Source organism: Condylostylus longicornis, unplaced genomic scaffold, assembly GCF_029603195.1.
Source record: "Condylostylus longicornis isolate FDR11 unplaced genomic scaffold, ASM2960319v2 ptg000055l, whole genome shotgun sequence".
Taxonomy (NCBI): domain Eukaryota; kingdom Metazoa; phylum Arthropoda; class Insecta; order Diptera; family Dolichopodidae; genus Condylostylus; species Condylostylus longicornis.
The window spans coordinates 14,410,741-14,429,813 of NW_026578024.1; the positions used below are offsets into that span (position 1 = coordinate 14,410,741).

At 28.4% G+C, this 19,073-nt stretch overlaps 7 protein-coding genes across 12 annotated transcripts; 4 read left to right on the plus strand and 3 right to left on the minus strand.

Annotated features, from left to right (window-relative positions):
* Nucleotides 1-4: 4 nt before the first annotated feature.
* Nucleotides 5-1,362, minus strand: LOC129611646 (eukaryotic translation initiation factor 4E type 2). Its single transcript, XM_055524870.1, has 6 exons — nucleotides 1,182-1,362; nucleotides 850-1,026; nucleotides 717-789; nucleotides 465-668; nucleotides 233-381; nucleotides 5-146 (listed from the first exon to the last, which is right to left on the minus strand). Exons 1-6 carry the CDS (start codon nucleotides 1,211-1,213, stop codon nucleotides 122-124), a joined length of 660 nt encoding a protein of 219 aa, XP_055380845.1. The 5' UTR covers nucleotides 1,214-1,362; the 3' UTR covers nucleotides 5-121.
* A 2,111-nt stretch (nucleotides 1,363-3,473) lies between these two features.
* Nucleotides 3,474-8,527, plus strand: LOC129611718 (protein PF3D7_1417600-like). 4 transcript variants are annotated; one of them, XM_055525007.1, is made up of 9 exons: nucleotides 3,474-3,601; nucleotides 3,681-3,773; nucleotides 3,852-4,733; nucleotides 4,797-5,591; nucleotides 5,649-6,239; nucleotides 6,502-7,292; nucleotides 7,355-7,418; nucleotides 7,475-7,663; nucleotides 7,721-8,527. In XM_055525007.1, exons 1-9 carry the CDS (start codon nucleotides 3,583-3,585, stop codon nucleotides 8,368-8,370), a joined length of 4,074 nt encoding a protein of 1,357 aa, XP_055380982.1. In that variant the 5' UTR covers nucleotides 3,474-3,582; the 3' UTR covers nucleotides 8,371-8,527. The 4 variants fall into 4 exon arrangements, with proteins under 4 accessions (XP_055380982.1, XP_055380981.1, XP_055380983.1 ...); XM_055525006.1 differs by having other exon boundaries at nucleotides 4,785-5,591; nucleotides 7,355-7,463; nucleotides 7,523-7,663; nucleotides 7,721-8,526; XM_055525008.1 differs by having other exon boundaries at nucleotides 4,785-5,591; nucleotides 7,355-7,463; nucleotides 7,535-7,663; nucleotides 7,721-8,526.
* Nucleotides 8,528-9,030: 503 nt separating this feature from the next.
* LOC129611749 (formylglycine-generating enzyme) lies at nucleotides 9,031-10,770 on the plus strand. Of its 3 annotated transcripts, none has more exons than XM_055525046.1 (7): nucleotides 9,031-9,156; nucleotides 9,466-9,611; nucleotides 9,672-9,796; nucleotides 9,841-10,036; nucleotides 10,123-10,176; nucleotides 10,232-10,349; nucleotides 10,402-10,770. In XM_055525046.1, exons 1-7 carry the CDS (start codon nucleotides 9,128-9,130, stop codon nucleotides 10,709-10,711), a joined length of 978 nt encoding a protein of 325 aa, XP_055381021.1. In that variant the 5' UTR covers nucleotides 9,031-9,127; the 3' UTR covers nucleotides 10,712-10,770. The 3 variants fall into 3 exon arrangements, with proteins under 3 accessions (XP_055381021.1, XP_055381022.1, XP_055381020.1); XM_055525047.1 differs by lacking the exon at nucleotides 9,031-9,156 and adding an exon at nucleotides 9,341-9,373; XM_055525045.1 differs by lacking the exon at nucleotides 9,031-9,156 and having other exon boundaries at nucleotides 9,382-9,611.
* Nucleotides 10,768-12,953, minus strand: LOC129611748 (traB domain-containing protein). Its single transcript, XM_055525043.1, has 5 exons — nucleotides 12,852-12,953; nucleotides 12,634-12,733; nucleotides 11,960-12,573; nucleotides 11,789-11,908; nucleotides 10,768-11,731 (listed from the first exon to the last, which is right to left on the minus strand). The coding sequence occupies exons 2-5, from the start codon at nucleotides 12,716-12,718 to the stop codon at nucleotides 11,072-11,074; spliced, it is 1,479 nt and encodes a 492-aa protein (XP_055381018.1). The 5' UTR covers nucleotides 12,719-12,733; nucleotides 12,852-12,953; the 3' UTR covers nucleotides 10,768-11,071.
* A 548-nt stretch (nucleotides 12,954-13,501) lies between these two features.
* LOC129612043 (SPRY domain-containing SOCS box protein 3-like) lies at nucleotides 13,502-14,741 on the plus strand. The gene has a single exon (XM_055525485.1). It carries the CDS (start codon nucleotides 13,689-13,691, stop codon nucleotides 14,694-14,696), a length of 1,008 nt encoding a protein of 335 aa, XP_055381460.1. The 5' UTR covers nucleotides 13,502-13,688; the 3' UTR covers nucleotides 14,697-14,741.
* Nucleotides 14,742-14,883: 142 nt separating this feature from the next.
* On the minus strand, nucleotides 14,884-16,450 carry LOC129611869 (protein disulfide-isomerase TMX3). The gene has a single exon (XM_055525273.1). The coding sequence runs from the start codon at nucleotides 16,203-16,205 to the stop codon at nucleotides 14,934-14,936; it is 1,272 nt and encodes a 423-aa protein (XP_055381248.1). The 5' UTR covers nucleotides 16,206-16,450; the 3' UTR covers nucleotides 14,884-14,933.
* A 1,099-nt stretch (nucleotides 16,451-17,549) lies between these two features.
* On the plus strand, nucleotides 17,550-18,461 carry LOC129612059 (uncharacterized). The gene has a single exon (XM_055525509.1). It carries the CDS (start codon nucleotides 17,588-17,590, stop codon nucleotides 18,239-18,241), a length of 654 nt encoding a protein of 217 aa, XP_055381484.1. The 5' UTR covers nucleotides 17,550-17,587; the 3' UTR covers nucleotides 18,242-18,461.
* Nucleotides 18,462-19,073: the final 612 nt, after the last annotated feature.

The following is a 19,073-nucleotide window of genomic DNA, read 5'->3' on the forward strand; positions in this document are numbered from 1 at the left end:
TAAATTGAAAGTTTTAATTAAAATATTTGAATGTTTTTATTTTGGATTCCAATTTTTACATAAATAGTAGCAGAATTTTTAAAATTTACTTTTCTACTGAGTTGTTGATTATTGCTTTATTTCAGCTTTTCAGTGTATTTTTAGACCTGAAATTTTATTGTGCATTAGATACTAGAAAAATTCTATGTACTTGCAACTAAATCTTTCAAAAATTTTCTATCGTTTTACTTACATTGCTACATATTTCAGGCTATCACAGTGAGTTTTATACTCCATTGGAGTATTAAGAGGTAGGTTTAATATCCGTCTTAACGTATCTCTTATACGATTAGTACTAACCTGATCTGTGGCTGTACGATTCCAAATAGATAAGCTGTCCTCCTATAATTTTCAAATTTTATTAACGGTTTTTAAAAAGTCAATCTAAAACAAACTATGCTTTTGGAGCAGCACTTTTATCTTACAGGATATTTTGTTGTTAATACAACTCCACAAATTTCTTGACCAACTAAGAATTGTTCCCCTAACATAGCCATACAAACATTTTCCCAAGCTCGATCTATTTTGTTTTTTCGTAAGCGAATAACCCACTGACCACCTTTAGCGTTCGCTGGGTCCTCCCACATTGGCTTTATACCATGTTTAAAAAGACTTAACTCTCTATATGTCTGTAAAACAAAAATGTTTATAATTCTACACAAGATTAGGAAAAATACCTTTAGCGCTGTTGGCCGTACTAAATGACAATATAAGGACCACCACTGTTCAACCGTTGCGCATCTTCCAACACTATATAAATGATTAGGAAAGCTTAAATTTCAACAATTATTTTAAGAAAGTTTTACTTACAAATGTAAACTTTTGCTGTAATCCGTCGCACGGTGAGTTCCTTTCTTGGCAAACCACAAACAATAGCTATATTGCAATTTATTTTCATGTGGCCCAATTTCGAGTGGAGCTAATTTGTCAACATCGATTTCATCTACATCACTATCATCACTATCATCAATTGGAAGCCAACTTTTTCTAAACAAATCAAACAAATTTTGCATTTATATGTATACAATATTCTTCTACACGTTTTCAAATGAGATTTTTCAGTTTGTAATGTGTGTGTTATAAGTATATCGTGTATAAAATAGAGTAGATAGGGCTCTTAACCTTCCCTTTTATTTACTTACTGTTCATACTGTTTAACTGGTGCTTTTTCCATTCTTAAGTTCAACTTTTTTTTTGTTTTTAATAATATAAAAAATTAGTCTATTTAACAATTATATTTTATTTACTATCACAATAAATATTTCCTCAATTTTTCACTAATATTTGCTTTTCGCTAACTCAATTTGACTTTTTACAACATAAAAATGACAGTCGTAACAAATGCATTCCCATACAAAAATTCTTAACCCCTGTGTTGACCTTCTTTATACCTGACTTTTATTGATACCCTATGCAAAATTGCTGAAACAGCATAATATAGACAGAGTGAAATAGACATGGGTTTTATACTTGAAATATGTACTGTCAATTTTCATTCTAGGGAAGAGATTTCTAGTTCAAGTACTACATTTACTATTTTTTTTTAAATTATCAACCAAAAATTTAAATTAACCTAACCTAAATTTAAGTTAAAGAATACTCGGAATGGCTCCTTAACAAAAATTGAATAAACTAAACCACTGCTTTCTTCACAACTTTGGAAATATTATACCTCGAATAAAATTAGGGGAAATTAAAAAAAATATTTGTTCATTGGTTTTGCAAAGAGATCATATATTTCGTATGACAATTTGAGTTTTTGACATTCTTCGTTTTTAGTAAAGCTAAACTTTTTATAATTTTTTTTAAAAAAGATGAGTCAAATAAAGCTTAAATGCGAGGTTTTTTTAAATTTTGTTAAAAAACCCTCGTCTTGGGTTCGTTGTTATTTTGAATCCTATAATATTACCATTACATACTATTCATGTAGAAAAATATAAAATAGTGTATCAAATAAAAAAAAGCTTTCCAGATTAACCAATGAACCATCCATCAACACAAAAATTAGCTCAATTTAAAACCAGCTACCCAATGAATACTCCTCTATCACGAGATTTTCTAGGTTTCAAAACTGTTAAAAACTTCATATCAGCTGTATATTAATATAATTCACAAAATAAAAATTAAAAAATGACTCACAATACCGACAACGATGGATGATTTTCTTTATTAACCCCGAACAATAGCGGAATGGAAACAGATGATGTAAAAAAAGTCGGTAGCGGTAAAATAGAAATTCAGGCTATTTTGTCGCCTGCGGTTAAAGTCGCAGGGTAATTTCACTTCATTCTGGGAAGTTCTATTTAAATATATGTATTCTATGAAATGTACATATCGCCGCGGAAAATCGCCCTTCCTCTGTTTTAAACTCTAACTTAGTAAAAAATAATAACCTTGTCTCCTGAACGATTTTTTTTTGCACCAGAATTATTATTAAATTTTTAATTTTAGCATATAGAAACATTTCAGTTCAGCATATAGACTTCAGTTTGAGGAACGGTGCCATAACCATTGCACCATTGCTCAGATCTGAACATAATTAGTCTAATTCAGATTTTTATTATAATTTTTCCCCCTCGTAGACCCCTTGTCGTGTTTTTGAATTTTTCTAAGACCCGTAACAGGTCTTCATGGACCCCTGGGGGTCTATATAGAGCAAGTAAATTAAAAAAGAAAGAGCCATTTTAATTAAATTTCCAAATGAGCTCTAATGAACGAAAGTGGCAGCACTATGGAGTCAATGTGCTATGGCCAATGTTTCCATATTACCAGATTTATCTGGTTTTCCAGATTTTTTAAAGGTCTTACCCAAAATACCAAATTTTTTTAACTTTGCCAGATTTTTTACTTGGCAAAAATCTGACGAACCACATAAAGTGTCCTGTTTTGATATTAGACTTGAAATTTATATTAAAAGAATTGACACCTAGATGACGCTGAAGCTGTATAATAATTACATTGTGAATTCCGACAGACAGCGACTGCCTTCTTGAATAATTGAATAATGATTTTGATATTTTAATAGTAAGGTTGATCGGATATACAAGTTTCATTTTAAATTCAATTTTGTGCCAACAGTGAAATGAAGAACTGGTTAAAAAAATCAAGTAATTAACGAAATTTAAAAATAGTTAACGAACAAAATAATTAATTTTTTTTTACTTACAGTATCAACAGAAAGAAAATACAAATCAGTAAAAATTATACTTTTAAAAATAATTAGATTCAAGCTCTTTTTTTTAATTTAAACTCGAATAAGAATAGCTTTTGACAAACATAAGCTTAAACATGCTTTTATAATATTGATAAAAATATGCTTAAATTATATATAATAGCTGATCTTTTATCAGTTTCTATTTTTTCCAGATTTTCTGTGGAATCGATATGGTAATGCTGGCTGAGGCTTGTCGCTATATATTTGAAGCTTAAAGAGATTAAAATGTCAATTTGTATTTGATTACTTTTTATTGCGCTTGTGAGATCACACGTGTTGTAACGTATTTGTTAGAAATTCAAAAAATTTATGTTTAATAGTTATTTGTGATGGAATCAAGTGCAAGAGGTTTGTTAATTGTTATAATATGTTTTAAATTAATTACGACAGCAATAACAAAAAATCGGTAATTTTTTTTTAAATCCAGTAACTAGATCTTTGAGACGCCGCCTTAATTCAATTGATGTGGATATAAATAGTGGCTCTTCCCAAACATCAGAAATTCAATTTTTAAAAGAAGGTGTTTTTACAACATCAAATACATACATATGAATGTATGTACATATAGCTTATTTAACTAACTGTTTAACTTTTCTAGATATCCTTAAAACTCCAACTCGTAAGAATTTACTGAGTGAAGAAATTAAATCCGAAACTCCCGTTACGGAGAAAACATCCGTTACACGCTCTGGACGTCGCAGATCAATTGATGTAAACTCATCACCAGCTTTAACGGGAACTCCTCTTAGAAGAACTCGCAGAAATAGTACATCTTACACCGATGAGCAAAATGAAAATATTAGTTCAGCAAAAAAAAACCTTCAAAGAAGTTTAATACCAGATATAGCCGAAGAAAATGAGCAGCTCGCTATAGATAATGGCAAAGATAATGAAACGAAACAAAAATTAAAAAAGGTTCTTATTAAAGTAGAAAAATTAAAGAATCTAAAAAGCAAATCTACAAATAACTACGATCAGGATGAAACTTTATCTAAAACGAGTGAAGAGGAGCTTTCTATGTCTGAAAAAAATATGTCATCACCTAAAATATCAGAAGAAAATAATGTTAATTACAATAAAGACTTTATAACCAATGAAATGAATAATACAAAAGAACTGGAAACAACTTCAAATGAAACAAAAACTGGTGAGAAAAATGAAGAAAATGATGATTTAATGAATAAAACAACTTTCGAAAACAAAGAATCTGTTGATGTTGAGACTTCTATATCAAATTCAAACTCTTCAATAAAATTGCAGCAAAACATGTCAATTTGTGAAAGCCCTGGAACAAAAAGTAGAGATTTTGCATCGAATACTGCGAGTAAAAAGGTTTCGTTAAATAAAGAAAATTCGTTTTCAAGCAAAGGAACTGCAGACTTATCTTATGAGAGCGAAGAAGTAGTTCCATCGTCACAGCTCGGTCAAAAGAAGCATGATAAATTTTCAACTGAAAGCAATTTTAATGTCGAAAACAATGGTAAAGGAATTCATTACATCACAAATAAGTTAAATATTTATTAAATTTTAGATTATTCTAAAGAGAATGAAGAAAACGGGGAGCAGACTAATAACTTCAACAAAAGTTCAACTCTAAAAGATATAACTCTTACAAACCGTTTAGATAAGAATACAAGTAGTACTACAGATATTACGGAAAATAATATAAGCAAAAGTTTTGCATTTAAACTTTCATCTCCCGAATTTGGAGATAAATCTGTAAACTCTAATCAACACAACGAAAAGATACTTGTAAGTGAACAGAATCAGGTAAAAGATAAAAATGAAACAGATATTAAAATGAAAAGTGTCACATTTAATGATAGTGGCTCAAATTCTGAAAGAGATAATAGTAAATTTCGCAAGACACCAATAGCATGCAGAAATAAAAATATAGTTCTAGATAGAAGTACAAACTCTGAAAATAATGATAGCCCTACAAAATTAAATACTCTTGAAAATTATAAGATAACCAGCAACCATGAGAAATTACAAAGCTTGTTTGATAATATGAACACCTCAAAAACAATACCAGAAAGCCCAAACAACGTGAAAAAAAGTTCAATTGCAAGTAGTACACCTTTAAATACCTTAATTAGTGTTAACTCAAAAAAGAAAACTAACCTTTTATCAGAATATAAAATTGAGAATATACAGGAAACCAACAAACTTTCTAAATCATGGTCACAGTCTGTAAAAGGTACTTCAAAAGACAAAATTGATAAATTCTGTATTAGCCTAGAAGAAAAACTAATTGTTCCTAATAATTCAAAAATTGGAAAAAAATCATGGAAACAAAAGAGCACTGAATTTGATGATGAAAATGAAAATTCCAAAGGTAATTAAAATATAAAACAAACAAATTTTAAATTATAATATGTAAATATGTATTTAGATACAGAAAAGGATGACAAAAATGTTTTCATAGATGATGAAGCTGTTGAAAGTAGTAATGAAGGTTCTTTAAGTGATGAAGAACGTCAATATTTAGAAGAAAATGAAATTCAAGAGAGGGGTATAAGTTTAGGAAGTGAAGATACAACACAATCAAGTAGTGAAGATTCGGCTGAGGAGGACGATTCTTTTATTGATAATGAAGAAAATAATGAATTATTATCCACAGATCCAGAAGAATATTTATTAAATTCACCTTCCAAAGGCAAGTTATACAGAAAAAATAAATTCAAAAATTTTGGAAAAAGTAATGAAAGTTCTGAGAGTGAGGAAATCTTACCTCATATTGAAAAATCTTTAAATAAATCGAATAACGACATTCAAAATCGTACAAATAGTGCGAAAAAAGATAAAACTTCTGGAAAGTGGAATGACAGTAGTAGTAAAAATTCAGAAAATAAAGATTGTTTTGATGAGAATAATATTAAAACAGGGGAAGAGGTAAAAGAAGTTGAACTTGGAAAAAATTCTCGAAAATCTAGCAATGTTAACATTACAGAAGAAAGTTTTAAAGAAAATTTGAACGCAAAAGGTATTTCATAATTTATTATTTTAATATTAACTTGATTGAGCCTAAAAGTTATTTTTGTTTCGCAAACTTAATGCACAAAAAAGTTTTATTCTTTTACTGAATTCGGATATAGAACTTAAAACTTGAAAAAAATTATTTTAACTGTTTCCATTTATTAGTTTTGAGCCATAAATATTGAAAACCATTAGAAAATTGAATTTTTTTTTATCACCTATTTACATAATTATTTACATATTAATTTGTAATTTTTTTCAAAACATAGATCGCAAAACTCCTTCAAAGTCCCCAAAAACAACAAATGATTCCAAACTAAATAAGTTTAATGAATCTTTGAATAATAATGAGGGATTGACAGGATTGACATTAGATGTTACTAAATTTGCAGATCAATCTTCAAGTGAAAGTGAAGAAGAAAATATAAATTTTTGTGATAAGGATAATAAGTTAAACAAATCGAAAAATACTTCTACCCTTAAAAAAATTGATATTAGTATGGAAAATGAAATTGATAAGAAAAAAGAAGTTAGCTCTGAAACTGAATTTCATAGCGAAAAGGAAAGTAGCAGGGATTCGATTTTAACAACCAATTTCAAAGAACAGAAGGAAGTAAATGAGATCAAAAATAGTTCTTTAAATTTAAATTTTAAATCACATGATTTAAATGTAAGAGAAGCAACCGAAAATAACACTAATTCTGAAAAATCTAATTTAAACAACGCAAAAGAAAGCCCCGATGAAGATATTGATTTGCATTCTTCATATATGGAGGAGCTGAAAATTACAAATGAGACTTTATCGGTTTCAAACATTTGCAGAAATTCTGAATCTGACAATAAAATTGAACAGAAGTTAACGAAAAAATTATCTAATACAGAAAGAAATGATGACCAAAAAGAAAGTAAACAGGCTTCTTTTCTCGAAGAAAATAATATTAAAAAAACTGAGGAAATGGACAATTCAAAAAGCGCAAATATATCTCATATTCTTAAACGATGCAACGATATTTTACATGCCGCTTATGAGGCAAAATTACAAAGTAAAAAAAAAAAGAAGGTTAATAATTTTTTATTCTTGTTTTTATTTCTAGAATGTATTATTTTTTTGTATGCTTTTAGAATGAATTGAAAAGTAAAGCAAAAACAAACAGAAAATTAGAGGAAACAAAAGAGAACGAAAAAGGTATATTAACAGATGGCGATAAAATCAAAATTGAAAATAAAAAAGGTAAATTTCAGTTAGTCTTAAGAAGATGCTAAATAAAAGAAATATATTCAATAATTTAGCTATTTCCAAAGGAATACAGCACGCAGCTGTTCTTTTGAATAAAGCTCGTGTTTCTAACGAGAATATTAAAAAGGAAAAAATGCTTCCTATGGAGGTTATAGATGCCATTTCAAAGAAAGAAATCGTAACAGCAGTAAAGAGTAAGTTTTGATTAAAAATATTCATTTTAAATAACTGATGCTACTTTCATTTATTAGCACAAAAAAGAATGAAAAATGAATTAAAAAGAAAGTATGAAACGGACCAAGAAGATGAAAATAATAAAATTAATATTAAAAAATATAAAGTAAACAGTTCTCAAAAATCTAAGTTGATTCCCACACCATCTGGAATATTCGTGGAAGAACCGATAACTCCCAGAAAAAGAAAAATTTCTAAGATAGAATTGCCTACGGGTACAGTTTATGAAGAACCTGTAACACCTACCGCTTCAAAACAAAAAAGTGGATTCATTGAAAGCCCTATTACACCTTTAGGATTTAAAGTCCGTAATATTCTTTCTGCGGGTCAAAAAGAAATTCCTGAATTAAAATTGAATAAAAAGTCGAAGCGTAAAATTATTGATGAGCCAGTTAATGTTTTACCAAAAACTGTATGGTCCAGTTCCGGTGAATTTATTGAAGAAACCTATAATCCAATAAAAAACCAAAATGAGACGGTTTTCACAGAATTTTATGCCGTTCCTATTAAAACTAAAAAAATTAAAACTACCCCATTTGGGTATGGGATTATAAATGAAAAAGTTATACAATTTAAACAACAGGCATTATCCTCAACAAATAATTGCAGGGAAACATCAAAACAATTATTGCAGCGAAAAGAGCGTTCTAAATTTTATTATAAATAAAATGTTTTTGTATTTTTAAATGTTTAAGAATGAAATTAAGTTTTTATCATTATTTATGTATTTTATCGAAACTTATAATTTTGTAACAAAGTTTTTGTTTTCAGAGAAATGATATAAAATATAAAATGTTCAATTAAAAATATTTTGATTGAGTTATAAAATTTATTAAATTAAAATATTTTAAATAAATGCCTAAATTGTCGTCATTGAGGCGGCCAAAATTAAGCTATAGAATATAAAGGTGAGACCATTTTTTTAAAACTTGGTAGGTTAGATTTTTTTAAATAGTAGATAAGTATTACGTTCTCTACTGTTCATCACTTTTTCAGTCACTGAGTGTTTAAGAAAGTTTACATAAGTGTACCTATAAATACATAAGTAATGTAGCTATACAAATTAGGGGAATTAACAAATTTTTAAGGAAATGAATTAGATGATAACAAAATGATACTTTCTGTAAGAAGAAGAATTGATAGGTGACGTAAATTTTCGGAATTTAGTGAAAAGGTTTCATGGAATTATTGTTTGTCAAAAATGTTGGTCATAAAATTTTAATTTTATGAATTTGTTAAATTCTTTTTTCGTATTTTATTATATTAGTTCTTTAGAAAATGTAGTTCTTTATAAATGTAATATTTTTTAATTAAAAACAAGGAAAAAGAAAAGCATATTTCTTGTTTAAACTACTATATGCATATAATAAAAGCTAAATTTAAAAAAGTTTTTGGAAAAATAGACATTTTAATTTTGGGTAAAAATGACCCTAAAATACCATCTAGATTCTAGGTGAATTACAGTTAAGAGTAAGCAGAAAATAGTTTTTCTGCGGCCAGTGAATTGACAATGAAAATTTGATTGGTGGCAATAATGTCAAATCAAATTATAAAATATGTACATACATATGTATAACCCAAACCTAACCATAAATACACATATTACACACTTTCATAGCTCATTATTTGGAATTTTGAATTACATTTTGTATATATATACACACATATAAGTATTTTGTTTGTTTTATGTTTTGAAATTTCCGATCGGCTTCTTTACGTATTAATCAAAAATGAACATCCTTTATTTAATATTTTTATTTAGCTTACCTATAACAGTGCATCTAGATTGTGGTTGCAATAATTTGCAAAGAGATCCAAAAATTTATGGAAATGCGAGAAAAATCGAAAGTAAAATTAGCACGAACGAAGTTGAGGAACCTGTTTATGAGGGCATGTCACTTATTCCGGGTAAGTAACTTTTCAAATATTTTATTAGGATAAAACAAAATAATATCATTTCACTTTTAGGAGGCGTGTATACAATAGGGTGTAAAAAGGAAGATGCAATATTTGTGGAAGATAATGAGTACCCGCAAAAGACTGTTAAATTAAGTGACTTTTATTTAGATAAGTACGAAGTATCTAACAGTATGGTAAGCTAGAAATAAAAAGCAACGCTATCATAAGTTTTTTAAAGTTTCAAAAATTTGTTGATAAAACTTCATATACAACTGAGGCTGAAAAATTCGGCGATAGCTTCATATTTCAAGAACACTTATCTGAAAATGTGAAAAAGCTGTACAAAGACTTTAGAGTTGCTAATGCTTTATGGTGGTATAAAATAAATGGAACGAGCTGGAAACATCCCTTTGGGCCAGAATCAAATTTGAACGGTATGTGTACTTAATAAGTTTTTTAGTGTGTAGGTTCTTGCATAAAATATAAAATATTTTCATTAAAATACATATATTAATTGCAGGATCTGAAGAATATCCAGTAGTCCATGTTTCATGGAATGATGCAAACGCTTATTGTAATAACAGATGTAGAATTAATGTAGTTTAACAGCGTAACTTTATTTTTATTAGGTAATTGGTTAGGGAAAAGATTGCCAACCGAAGCAGAATGGGAAGTAGCTTGTAGAGGTGGAAAAGAAAATAGACTGTTTCCATGGGGAAATAAGCTCATGCCCAATAATCAGCATAAGTATAAAATATATGCAGGAATGTATTTTAGACTTTTTCATGTTTCCTTTTAGAATGAATATTTGGCAAGGAAAATTTCCAGAAGAAAATATCGGGGAAGATGGTTTTGTTGGTTTATGTCCTACTAAGGAATTCTCCCAAAATATTTATGATTTACACAACATAATAGGTAATGTTTGGGAATGGACACAAGATAATTGGAATTCTGGTGATAAATCAGACCCTCAAAGCAGAGTTAAAAAAGGTGGATCTTATTTGTGTCATAAATCTTATTGCTATAGGTATCGATGTGGTGCCAGATCTCAGAACACAGAAGACAGCTCTGCTGGAAATCTGGGATTTCGATGTGCTAAAAGTTTGTGATAATATCAAAATGAGCAGTTATTAAAACGTTTTTTCCAAAAATAAGTTATTCAATATTCAAATAACATGTGGTTTTTTTTATTTACGACATTTTCACAATGTTTAATTTACAAATCTAAGTTTAATTTAAACGAAATTTGTTCATTCTACTTTGTTTAGATCATTGATTTAAACAAAATAGATTTATTTTTAAATAGTTGTCTCAAAAGTTAAACAATCGTCTTCTCAACATGAAATTTTTACAGTATAATGTATAAGTAATATAAGTATTACAGTAAATAATTTATTGTTACATATTTACATTTTCAATAATATGTGATGTGGAATATGCCCGCCTTAGTTTTGGAAAGCGGCCTTACATTAGAAATATTTAACCAATTTCGGACGAGCAAATTTATATATTCCATAAGCAAAACAACATATAAAACCATATTTAATGGTATATTTAAAAATTCTTGTACTTAATTTAGCTGGAGGAATCTTTAATATATCTGGTATTGCGTTAGGATCAACCTGTTCCCAGTTTCGTGCAATACCAGCCGCGTGTCCAATGCCAACAACTCCAACAACTTTGACTGGCCTTGGTACACCATTAGTAAGTTGGGGTGAAGCGGCTACTTGTAGGGAATGACATAAATACAAATCACGTTCTTTAACAAACACATCGCTAAACGCCGGGAATTCGCCAGCCATTTCTTGCATGAGTTTTTCAAGCAAATCACGTTGCTTACATTCTTCAACCTCTTCAATACTTATATTTTCAGTAGATGTTAAACGCCAAACTAATTTTATTGTTTGCCATAAAGAAAGTGCTCGCAGGGCTCTTTGAAGTGTTATGTTAATTGGACGGTCACCTAAATGTAACATACATCCAGGAATTTTCACTACTTCGTCAAAAGCGCGCCTAAACTCACCTCCGGGTGCCATTCCCAGTTCCTTGGCCAATTGTGCACTCATATGAAGCAATAATATGAAAAATATGCCATTTACGACACCATTCGTGTTAATAATACTGCGTATCTAAAATTTATTAAATTTATTTATTTAATAGAAAATATGACAGATTTAATTTATTACCGTTGCCATATTAAAATTTTTTGCTTCTTCTAAAAGTGTCTTCTCATCGTGCTTTAAAATGTGGATTCGAGAGGGACACAATTCAACCATAACAATATCAGGCCGGACATTTCGAATTACCTATAATAAAATAAAAATTAGCACAGCACAAGGAATCAAATAGGTCTTTACAAATGAAACATCGTCTTGTGATTCTTCACTAAAATGTGCCGTTCCAACCAAATATACTTTACTTCCACATTGTGTAGTCAAAACTGTTACCGTTTGAGGCAAATTTTTTTCGAATTCCTCAATTGTTTCATATATTTTAATTTGCCTTTGTGATGCAGGATTTCTCGTTATTTCTTCGATATTTTTTTGTTTTACTAACTTTGGACCAACATTACTACTATTTGTAGCTTTTATTTCACTTTTTTTACTTGAATTAGAATTTTCACTAGATATATTCAATTTCTGTTTACTGGAATGTAGTAAAGCATTAACCTTTTTTATATGTTCATCATCACCATCAGATTCAATAAGATATACAGAATTCTCTTCCTCTTTTGTAGATGTATCACTTATTTCAATAATTGACAAATTCGGATTATCAGTTTTAAATATTGTCTTATTAGCTAATTGCGACTTTGGATCCACCTCTAAACAGTCAGAACTATCAGATAATTGCAATGAATTTGTTGTTGAGCTTGTATTCAAATCCATAGTATTATCATCATCATTTCCATTCAAAGTTAAGTCAGCAAAATCGGTGGTTAAACCATTGGTGGTATTATTATTCGTATATTCTACAATTACATATTTTTTCAAAGAAAATTATTAAAATAAAATTTATATTATTATATCACCTTCAGTATCAATAGAAGATAATGTAAAGTTTTCTAGAGCACTATTATAAAGGCTTATATCTTCTGTAGGTAATGGCGAGTCCATGGCTCGTCAATCTAGCTAAAATAAGGTGTTTTTATAAAATTAATTGCTAAAAAACACAATATTTAATTATCAATATTGAAATCTTATTTTATATCAATAATTAAAAATTTCAAACTATAAAAAATTTACTCACTTATAAAGCAAATAGTAAAAAACAAAAAAATTTTCAAAAATAAAATTAAAATTATTTTTCTGTATTTAGAAAAACAGTATTATTTCACATTTGACAGTTGTATACGTACTCAATTTTTCAATTTTAAATGTCGTAAATTACGACTTTTTATTAAGTTAGGTTTACAGACAAGTAAAAAAGATTTTTAAATTATGTCATTTTTGAATAAAATCAAAGTTATTTAAAAATTTTTGAATTTTATTAATAAGATAAACTTATCATTTATTAAGCTTTTATTCAGCAAATGATTTCTTTTAGTAAGTATGCATTAAACTAATTTTTTTTAATTTTAAGCGTTTAAATGTTAAATTTCATTTAAAATTTTGAATGATCTTTTATTGTTTATTTCTACCTTCTTTTCCTTTTAAAAGTTATAAATATGGAATTATAATACAAAACATGAAAATCATATCGCAAACAATTCAACATTATTTTGGAATTGCTTTTATACAAAAATGTCACAAAATATGAACAAAATAAAATCCAATTAATTTGCTGCTGACAATTTCAGTACATTTGTATTTTGCGGTTTGTATTTTTGTAAAATGCTTTAAATTGGCATCATCTGGTAAGTGACACAAATAATAAAGTCAAAAGAATCAAAACAAAAACAAATTTATTTGTATAAACAAGCAAAATTTTAACTAATATTTTTATAAACAATATCCAAAAGTTAGGACTACTGAATGTGTTTGGCATTTTTCAGCTTCTCAAAATGTGTTAAGAATTTTTGCTTGAGAAATTCCAAGCCTATATAGAAATATGATAAAACAATAAACTTAAAATAGGAATATAAAAATGCAAATAGATGACCTCCACGCGGCCAACATTTTCCCCAACTTTTTGACTCTACCATTCTGCGATTGTGATTTTCCGCGAAACATTGATGTGCTTAATAGTAAGAATATACATGAATTATGCAAATGCAAATGTGTTGAGGATGGATATTTAAAAGGGAGTAAAGAATGGGTTTGGCATAAAGAATCAGCTCACCCAGATTCTTATGTCAATAAAGGTGATATAACGTTTCACCCAATTTACAGTCAAGGGACAGCATTTGTCAGAGGTGAGAAGAAATTGGAACTAAAAATGATACATTATTGGGAAATTCAAATAATTACTAGTCCATCTGGAACTGATCAAATGTTTGGAATTGGAACTGATAAATTAAAATTTGATGAATATAGATACAAGTTTGTTAGCGGGCTTGGGCGTAATAAACAATCGTGGGGATTTTCGTATCGTGGTGTAAAAACTCATAACGGAATAGCTGTAAACTATGGAAAACGAATAACACAAGGTTGTGTGGTAGGAGTTTATTTGGATCTTTTCCATGGATATTTGGAATTTTATTTAAACAGAAAGCCCCTTGGTATTGCATTTAAAAACATACCATTGGATCCTAGCACAAATATATATCCAATAGTTTGTTCAACATCTTCTCGATGTGCAATAAGGCTACTAAATTCAACTTCACAACCTGTCTCACTTCAATTTCAAACAATGCGCATTATTTCGAAACAACCTGATTCTCTTAGCGAAATCAAAAAATTTCCGGGTTTAAAACCATTATTGAACAAATATTGGTTTTTGATTTCCTCAACTAAGTATTCGCATCGATCAAGGAAAAATGAATTGCCCTTAGATGATGAAGTAGTTTTATCAAAGCGGGCGAGGAAATCAAAACCCAAAAGTGTTGAAGATGATTTTAACATTGGTATTTATGAAAATATACATAGAGTTCCCTTGATAACATCGGAAGATGATGATGATTCTTCTGATAACGGGATGTTTTTATTACTTTAACAGTTTAAGTATCCTATCCAATAAGTTTTTTTGAATAAAAATAAGTGAAACCTTAAAAAACTGTCTTTTTTTCCTTACGAGATAAATAATAAAGCTCAAATTATTCGACAGGAACTATTCGTATTCCTTAAAAGTTATAAAAAAGAATCAAAAAATAATATAGGTGCATACAACATTAAAAATTAAATTTACAATATTGACTAGAATTATTTATTTCCATTAAAATTTTTATAAAAGTTACTCTTTTTTTTCGTGTTCTTCGGTTTCTTCTGGTGCATCTAAACAATCCCCACAAAATATTGAATATAAAATGAGAGATAAAAATCCTAGAGGAAGTCCAAAAAGAACTAATGTTAGGACTGGATTACCCATCCACATATCAATTAAAGCCTTTTTAGCTTCAAAAAATGCGCGGTATAGTCGAACTTTATATGTATTACCTCCTAAAACTGGAGCACTTTGGTTATAAATTGATTCTAAGAACCTATGTATTGAATGCGGAGATGATTGAAGAGGGTCCTCTTCAAAAATATGATGCTCATGTGTTGTGGAATTTATTACAATCAAATGGGGTGTCGGCATAATGTCCATAACAATTGAATGGGCAATGTTTGGATCGCCTATCCATCCAAATTGAAAGTGTTTATGATACCTTTTTTTGTATTTTCTTATAGTGTTTTCAATTAAATTTCTAAATTCTAATTCATGTGTCGTTATTTGATTAAGCTTATCTTCTTCAACAACAGCAATTACAATCCATTTTTTTGTCTGCATTAAATGATTAAAATTGAATCTCGTAATTTTAGGGAATGTTAAAAATCGTTCACAGTTTACCCAATCATAAAGCGTTTCATTTACTATAATTGGATCCATTTCATGTGCTGTATTAGCATGAGGATAATGATCGTGATTTTCTTCTTTATAAACAATAATTGACGGTATTTTGTCAATACTAAAATGATTATTTATCAAATTTTCTGAAACAGCATAAAAAAAACCATGAGGCTGAAATTCTTCCGATGTGGAGTGATATATTTTCCAGAGAATTCCTTCTTGAGGACCAATGTAAAGAAAAAATAAATTATGGGCAGCTTTTAACATGTCAATACTTTCGGGTCTTGTAATTAATTGCACTGGTGGTCCCGTTAACCTTAAAGCAAAATCTATTAAGTCTTCTTTTGTTCTATCACCTTGGTAGATGAATTCTTGATTTCCTTTGATAAATAGTATCGTTGGAAGTTGTCTACATCTATCTACTGAGGGAAATCTAGTACAATCTAACCGTCCAACACGAATATTTGATGTATGAACTGCTTGTCCAACTTGGTTAAAAACTGGTTCAGCTCTTTTACAGTGAGCGCACCATGGGGCATAAAACATGACCAACCATTGTTGTCCTTCATTTTTAATTTCAAGAAATTTATCACTCAGTTCTAATACTTTTGATGAAGCACATTTTTGTATAATTAAATATATTATCAAGAGTATTGAAATTCGGAAACCATACATAATTTTTTGATAACTCTTGAAATTTCCAGTATTAGCTGACCACTTTTTCACATTAAATTTTTAATTATAAAAAATTTTAATGCAGCTCCCATATACATAAAAATATTCTGCTAAAACCTTTTCTTCTTTGCTTTCTGTTGCTTAATCACGTTCTGTAATTCATATTAAAAATATGTATTTAAATTTTAATTCTAATCCAATTTGTTTAGGTGTTTTTTTTTCAAAGGAATTGATTTAGCAGCAACACATTAGCATCAACTTCTAGAATATGAAACATTATAATATACATATGTATAATGGTAAAGTTTATTCACTCATTTGTTCACATGTAATTTACACTCAAAGACTCAAACTATAAGAAACGTTACCAGCGTTTAAGTGACTTAAGCACCTTAAAATTATTTAATTTAATTAATATTTTTATTTATTAGTTATCTATGAATTAAAGTAAAATTTGACCGATTTCAAATTATATTTAATTTGTAATATGTTGAAAAAAAAATTATTCTGATATAATATGTCAGGATACCCTTTCTTGTACACCTTTTAGACGACAGAATTACCCAACATGTTGAGTTGATTGCTTACTTTTATAAAAAAATATAACCCAATCGTGATAAACACGATAATGTAAGCCACGGAGAATTTTTTTATATTATTATGTATTAAAATTTTTCATTTAAAAAAAATATTTTTTTTTTCACTAATATAATTTGTGATATAAAAAAGTCTTTTGTTTCTGCTGGAGAAAATAAGTTATAGAAAAGAATTTGATCTTTAATTCAACCGCAAATCACCTTGTAAAAACCAATTTAAATTATGAAATTTTGCTAATTTTATCATTCCCCTTACATCAAAATATATATTTTGCAATTGCATGCTAAATTAAACACACTATTTTTGCAATAACAGTCGTCTAAAAATCGCGAATTGAAAAATAAATGAATTGTTTGAAAAAATTATGAATTAATAAAATTAGTATTAAAATCAAACCAGTTTTTAAATCTTCTTCAACCCAGACAGGATTCGCTGAATTCAGCTTAAACATAAATTTTTGAATTAAGTTTGAAGACTGTATTACACTCATGGTATCACATATTTCCACAAAAGAAAGTTTAAAGTTTAAAACAGTATTTTTTTAATTCATTAATTGCTTAGTGAAAAATGTAAGCAGTAATAATGATAAAAGCATTGAATCCAGATTATTTTATAAAGTTGTATCGCATAACAAAAATAACTTATGAGTTGTAATTTAAAGTATCACAACACAACCCTACTAAATGATTTGTTGAACACATGGTTTGATTTTGTTATTGTATTTTTATTAATTTTGTTTTTGGCACGATTTTTAGTAAACAATCAAACAAAATCAAAGACAATATATGAAAATGGAAGATATAGAAGAATTTTTGAGAAAAAACAGTAATGATTATGAAAAGTTAGAGATTTCAATTATAAATAATTCGTTTGACATATCAGAGGATGATGAAGTATATTTTTTTCAATGTCCGAAAGATTTTGATATAACGACTTTGAAAAATACTAGAATAAAAGTTCCTGGAAAAACAATTTTAAATTCATCGGAATTAATTACAGAAAATTGTTCACCAATCAAATCAACATTTGTAATTCCAGATCAGCAGAGCAATTTAAAGTTGAAATGTATTAATATCCAAGGAAAAATGGTGCTAAGAAAGCGAATAGAAATAAAAAAAAGTGAAGAAGATATTGGTGGACGCAAACAAAAATTTCGGGTTCCTTTTCCTCAAGATATTAAAGAAAGGCATCCATTGCATGGAGTGTGCTATAAAGAAAAGATCAATTTAGCAAAACACATTAAAGATCGTCTGAAAGAGGCTGAAAAATCGAGAGTTTATGATAAATCGGATATGAAAATTACGCCTAGTGCTAAGAAAAAAAAACAAAAAAGTGAAGTAAATGAATCTAATTTTGAAAAGAACGAAGATGTGCACAAAAAAATTAAAATTGAATTTGACGATAATGATGAATCATTAAATTGGTTAAGAAATATTTAACTTCGAATGTAAATTAATAAGAAGTTATATACTTAAATACACACATACATAAATGCTTTTTATTTTTTTTAACTCGAAAAGTTTGTTTTTCTATTAAAGATTTTGTAAAAATGAAATATGTTCATGCACATAAGATAGCTAGGACGCCCACTAGTAACAGTGAGACCATTGGTGCGAATACTGCAAGAATAGAAAATTTTATTTAACTTCTTGATTTCTGATTCGTTCTTTTGTTACTGCCATCTAACTTGTCTTTCCCTGACATTAAATTCTTATAGGTTAAAAGTTCTTTAAATAAAAAGAATAGCGGAGTATCTATTACTTTATGTACTTTTGCCTCTAGCAGGCAAATAGGTACGGGTATGTCAATATGTAATAACGGGTTGAAACAAATTCAATCAGTTAGTATCATTGAGACGTCATCTATTGTACAAATAAGTATGTAATACATTTTTTTTATTGATACATTTTACTTTGTGTCGCATCTAAAATTTTTTGTAACTAATTTTTTGCATATACAATAAAACACATATTTCCAGATACGAAATGGAAACATTGAAAACTTTAAAAAATCATACCGTGACTTTAAAATTGAAGTAATACAGTACTAATACACAATTCACTGAAAATCATGAATTCTCTAGAAATAGGTAAAGTATTATCATAATTTTTAGTCATCAATAAATTGCCCAAATTTTAATAGAAGTGCCGACAGTGTGGTCACCAGTATTTTTAATTTCAGCTAAATTTAAATAGTTAACTGAATCAGTTTGCTGGAAATACTTTTATATACACAGCAGCTAATAATATAATAATTTTATATGGTATTTTT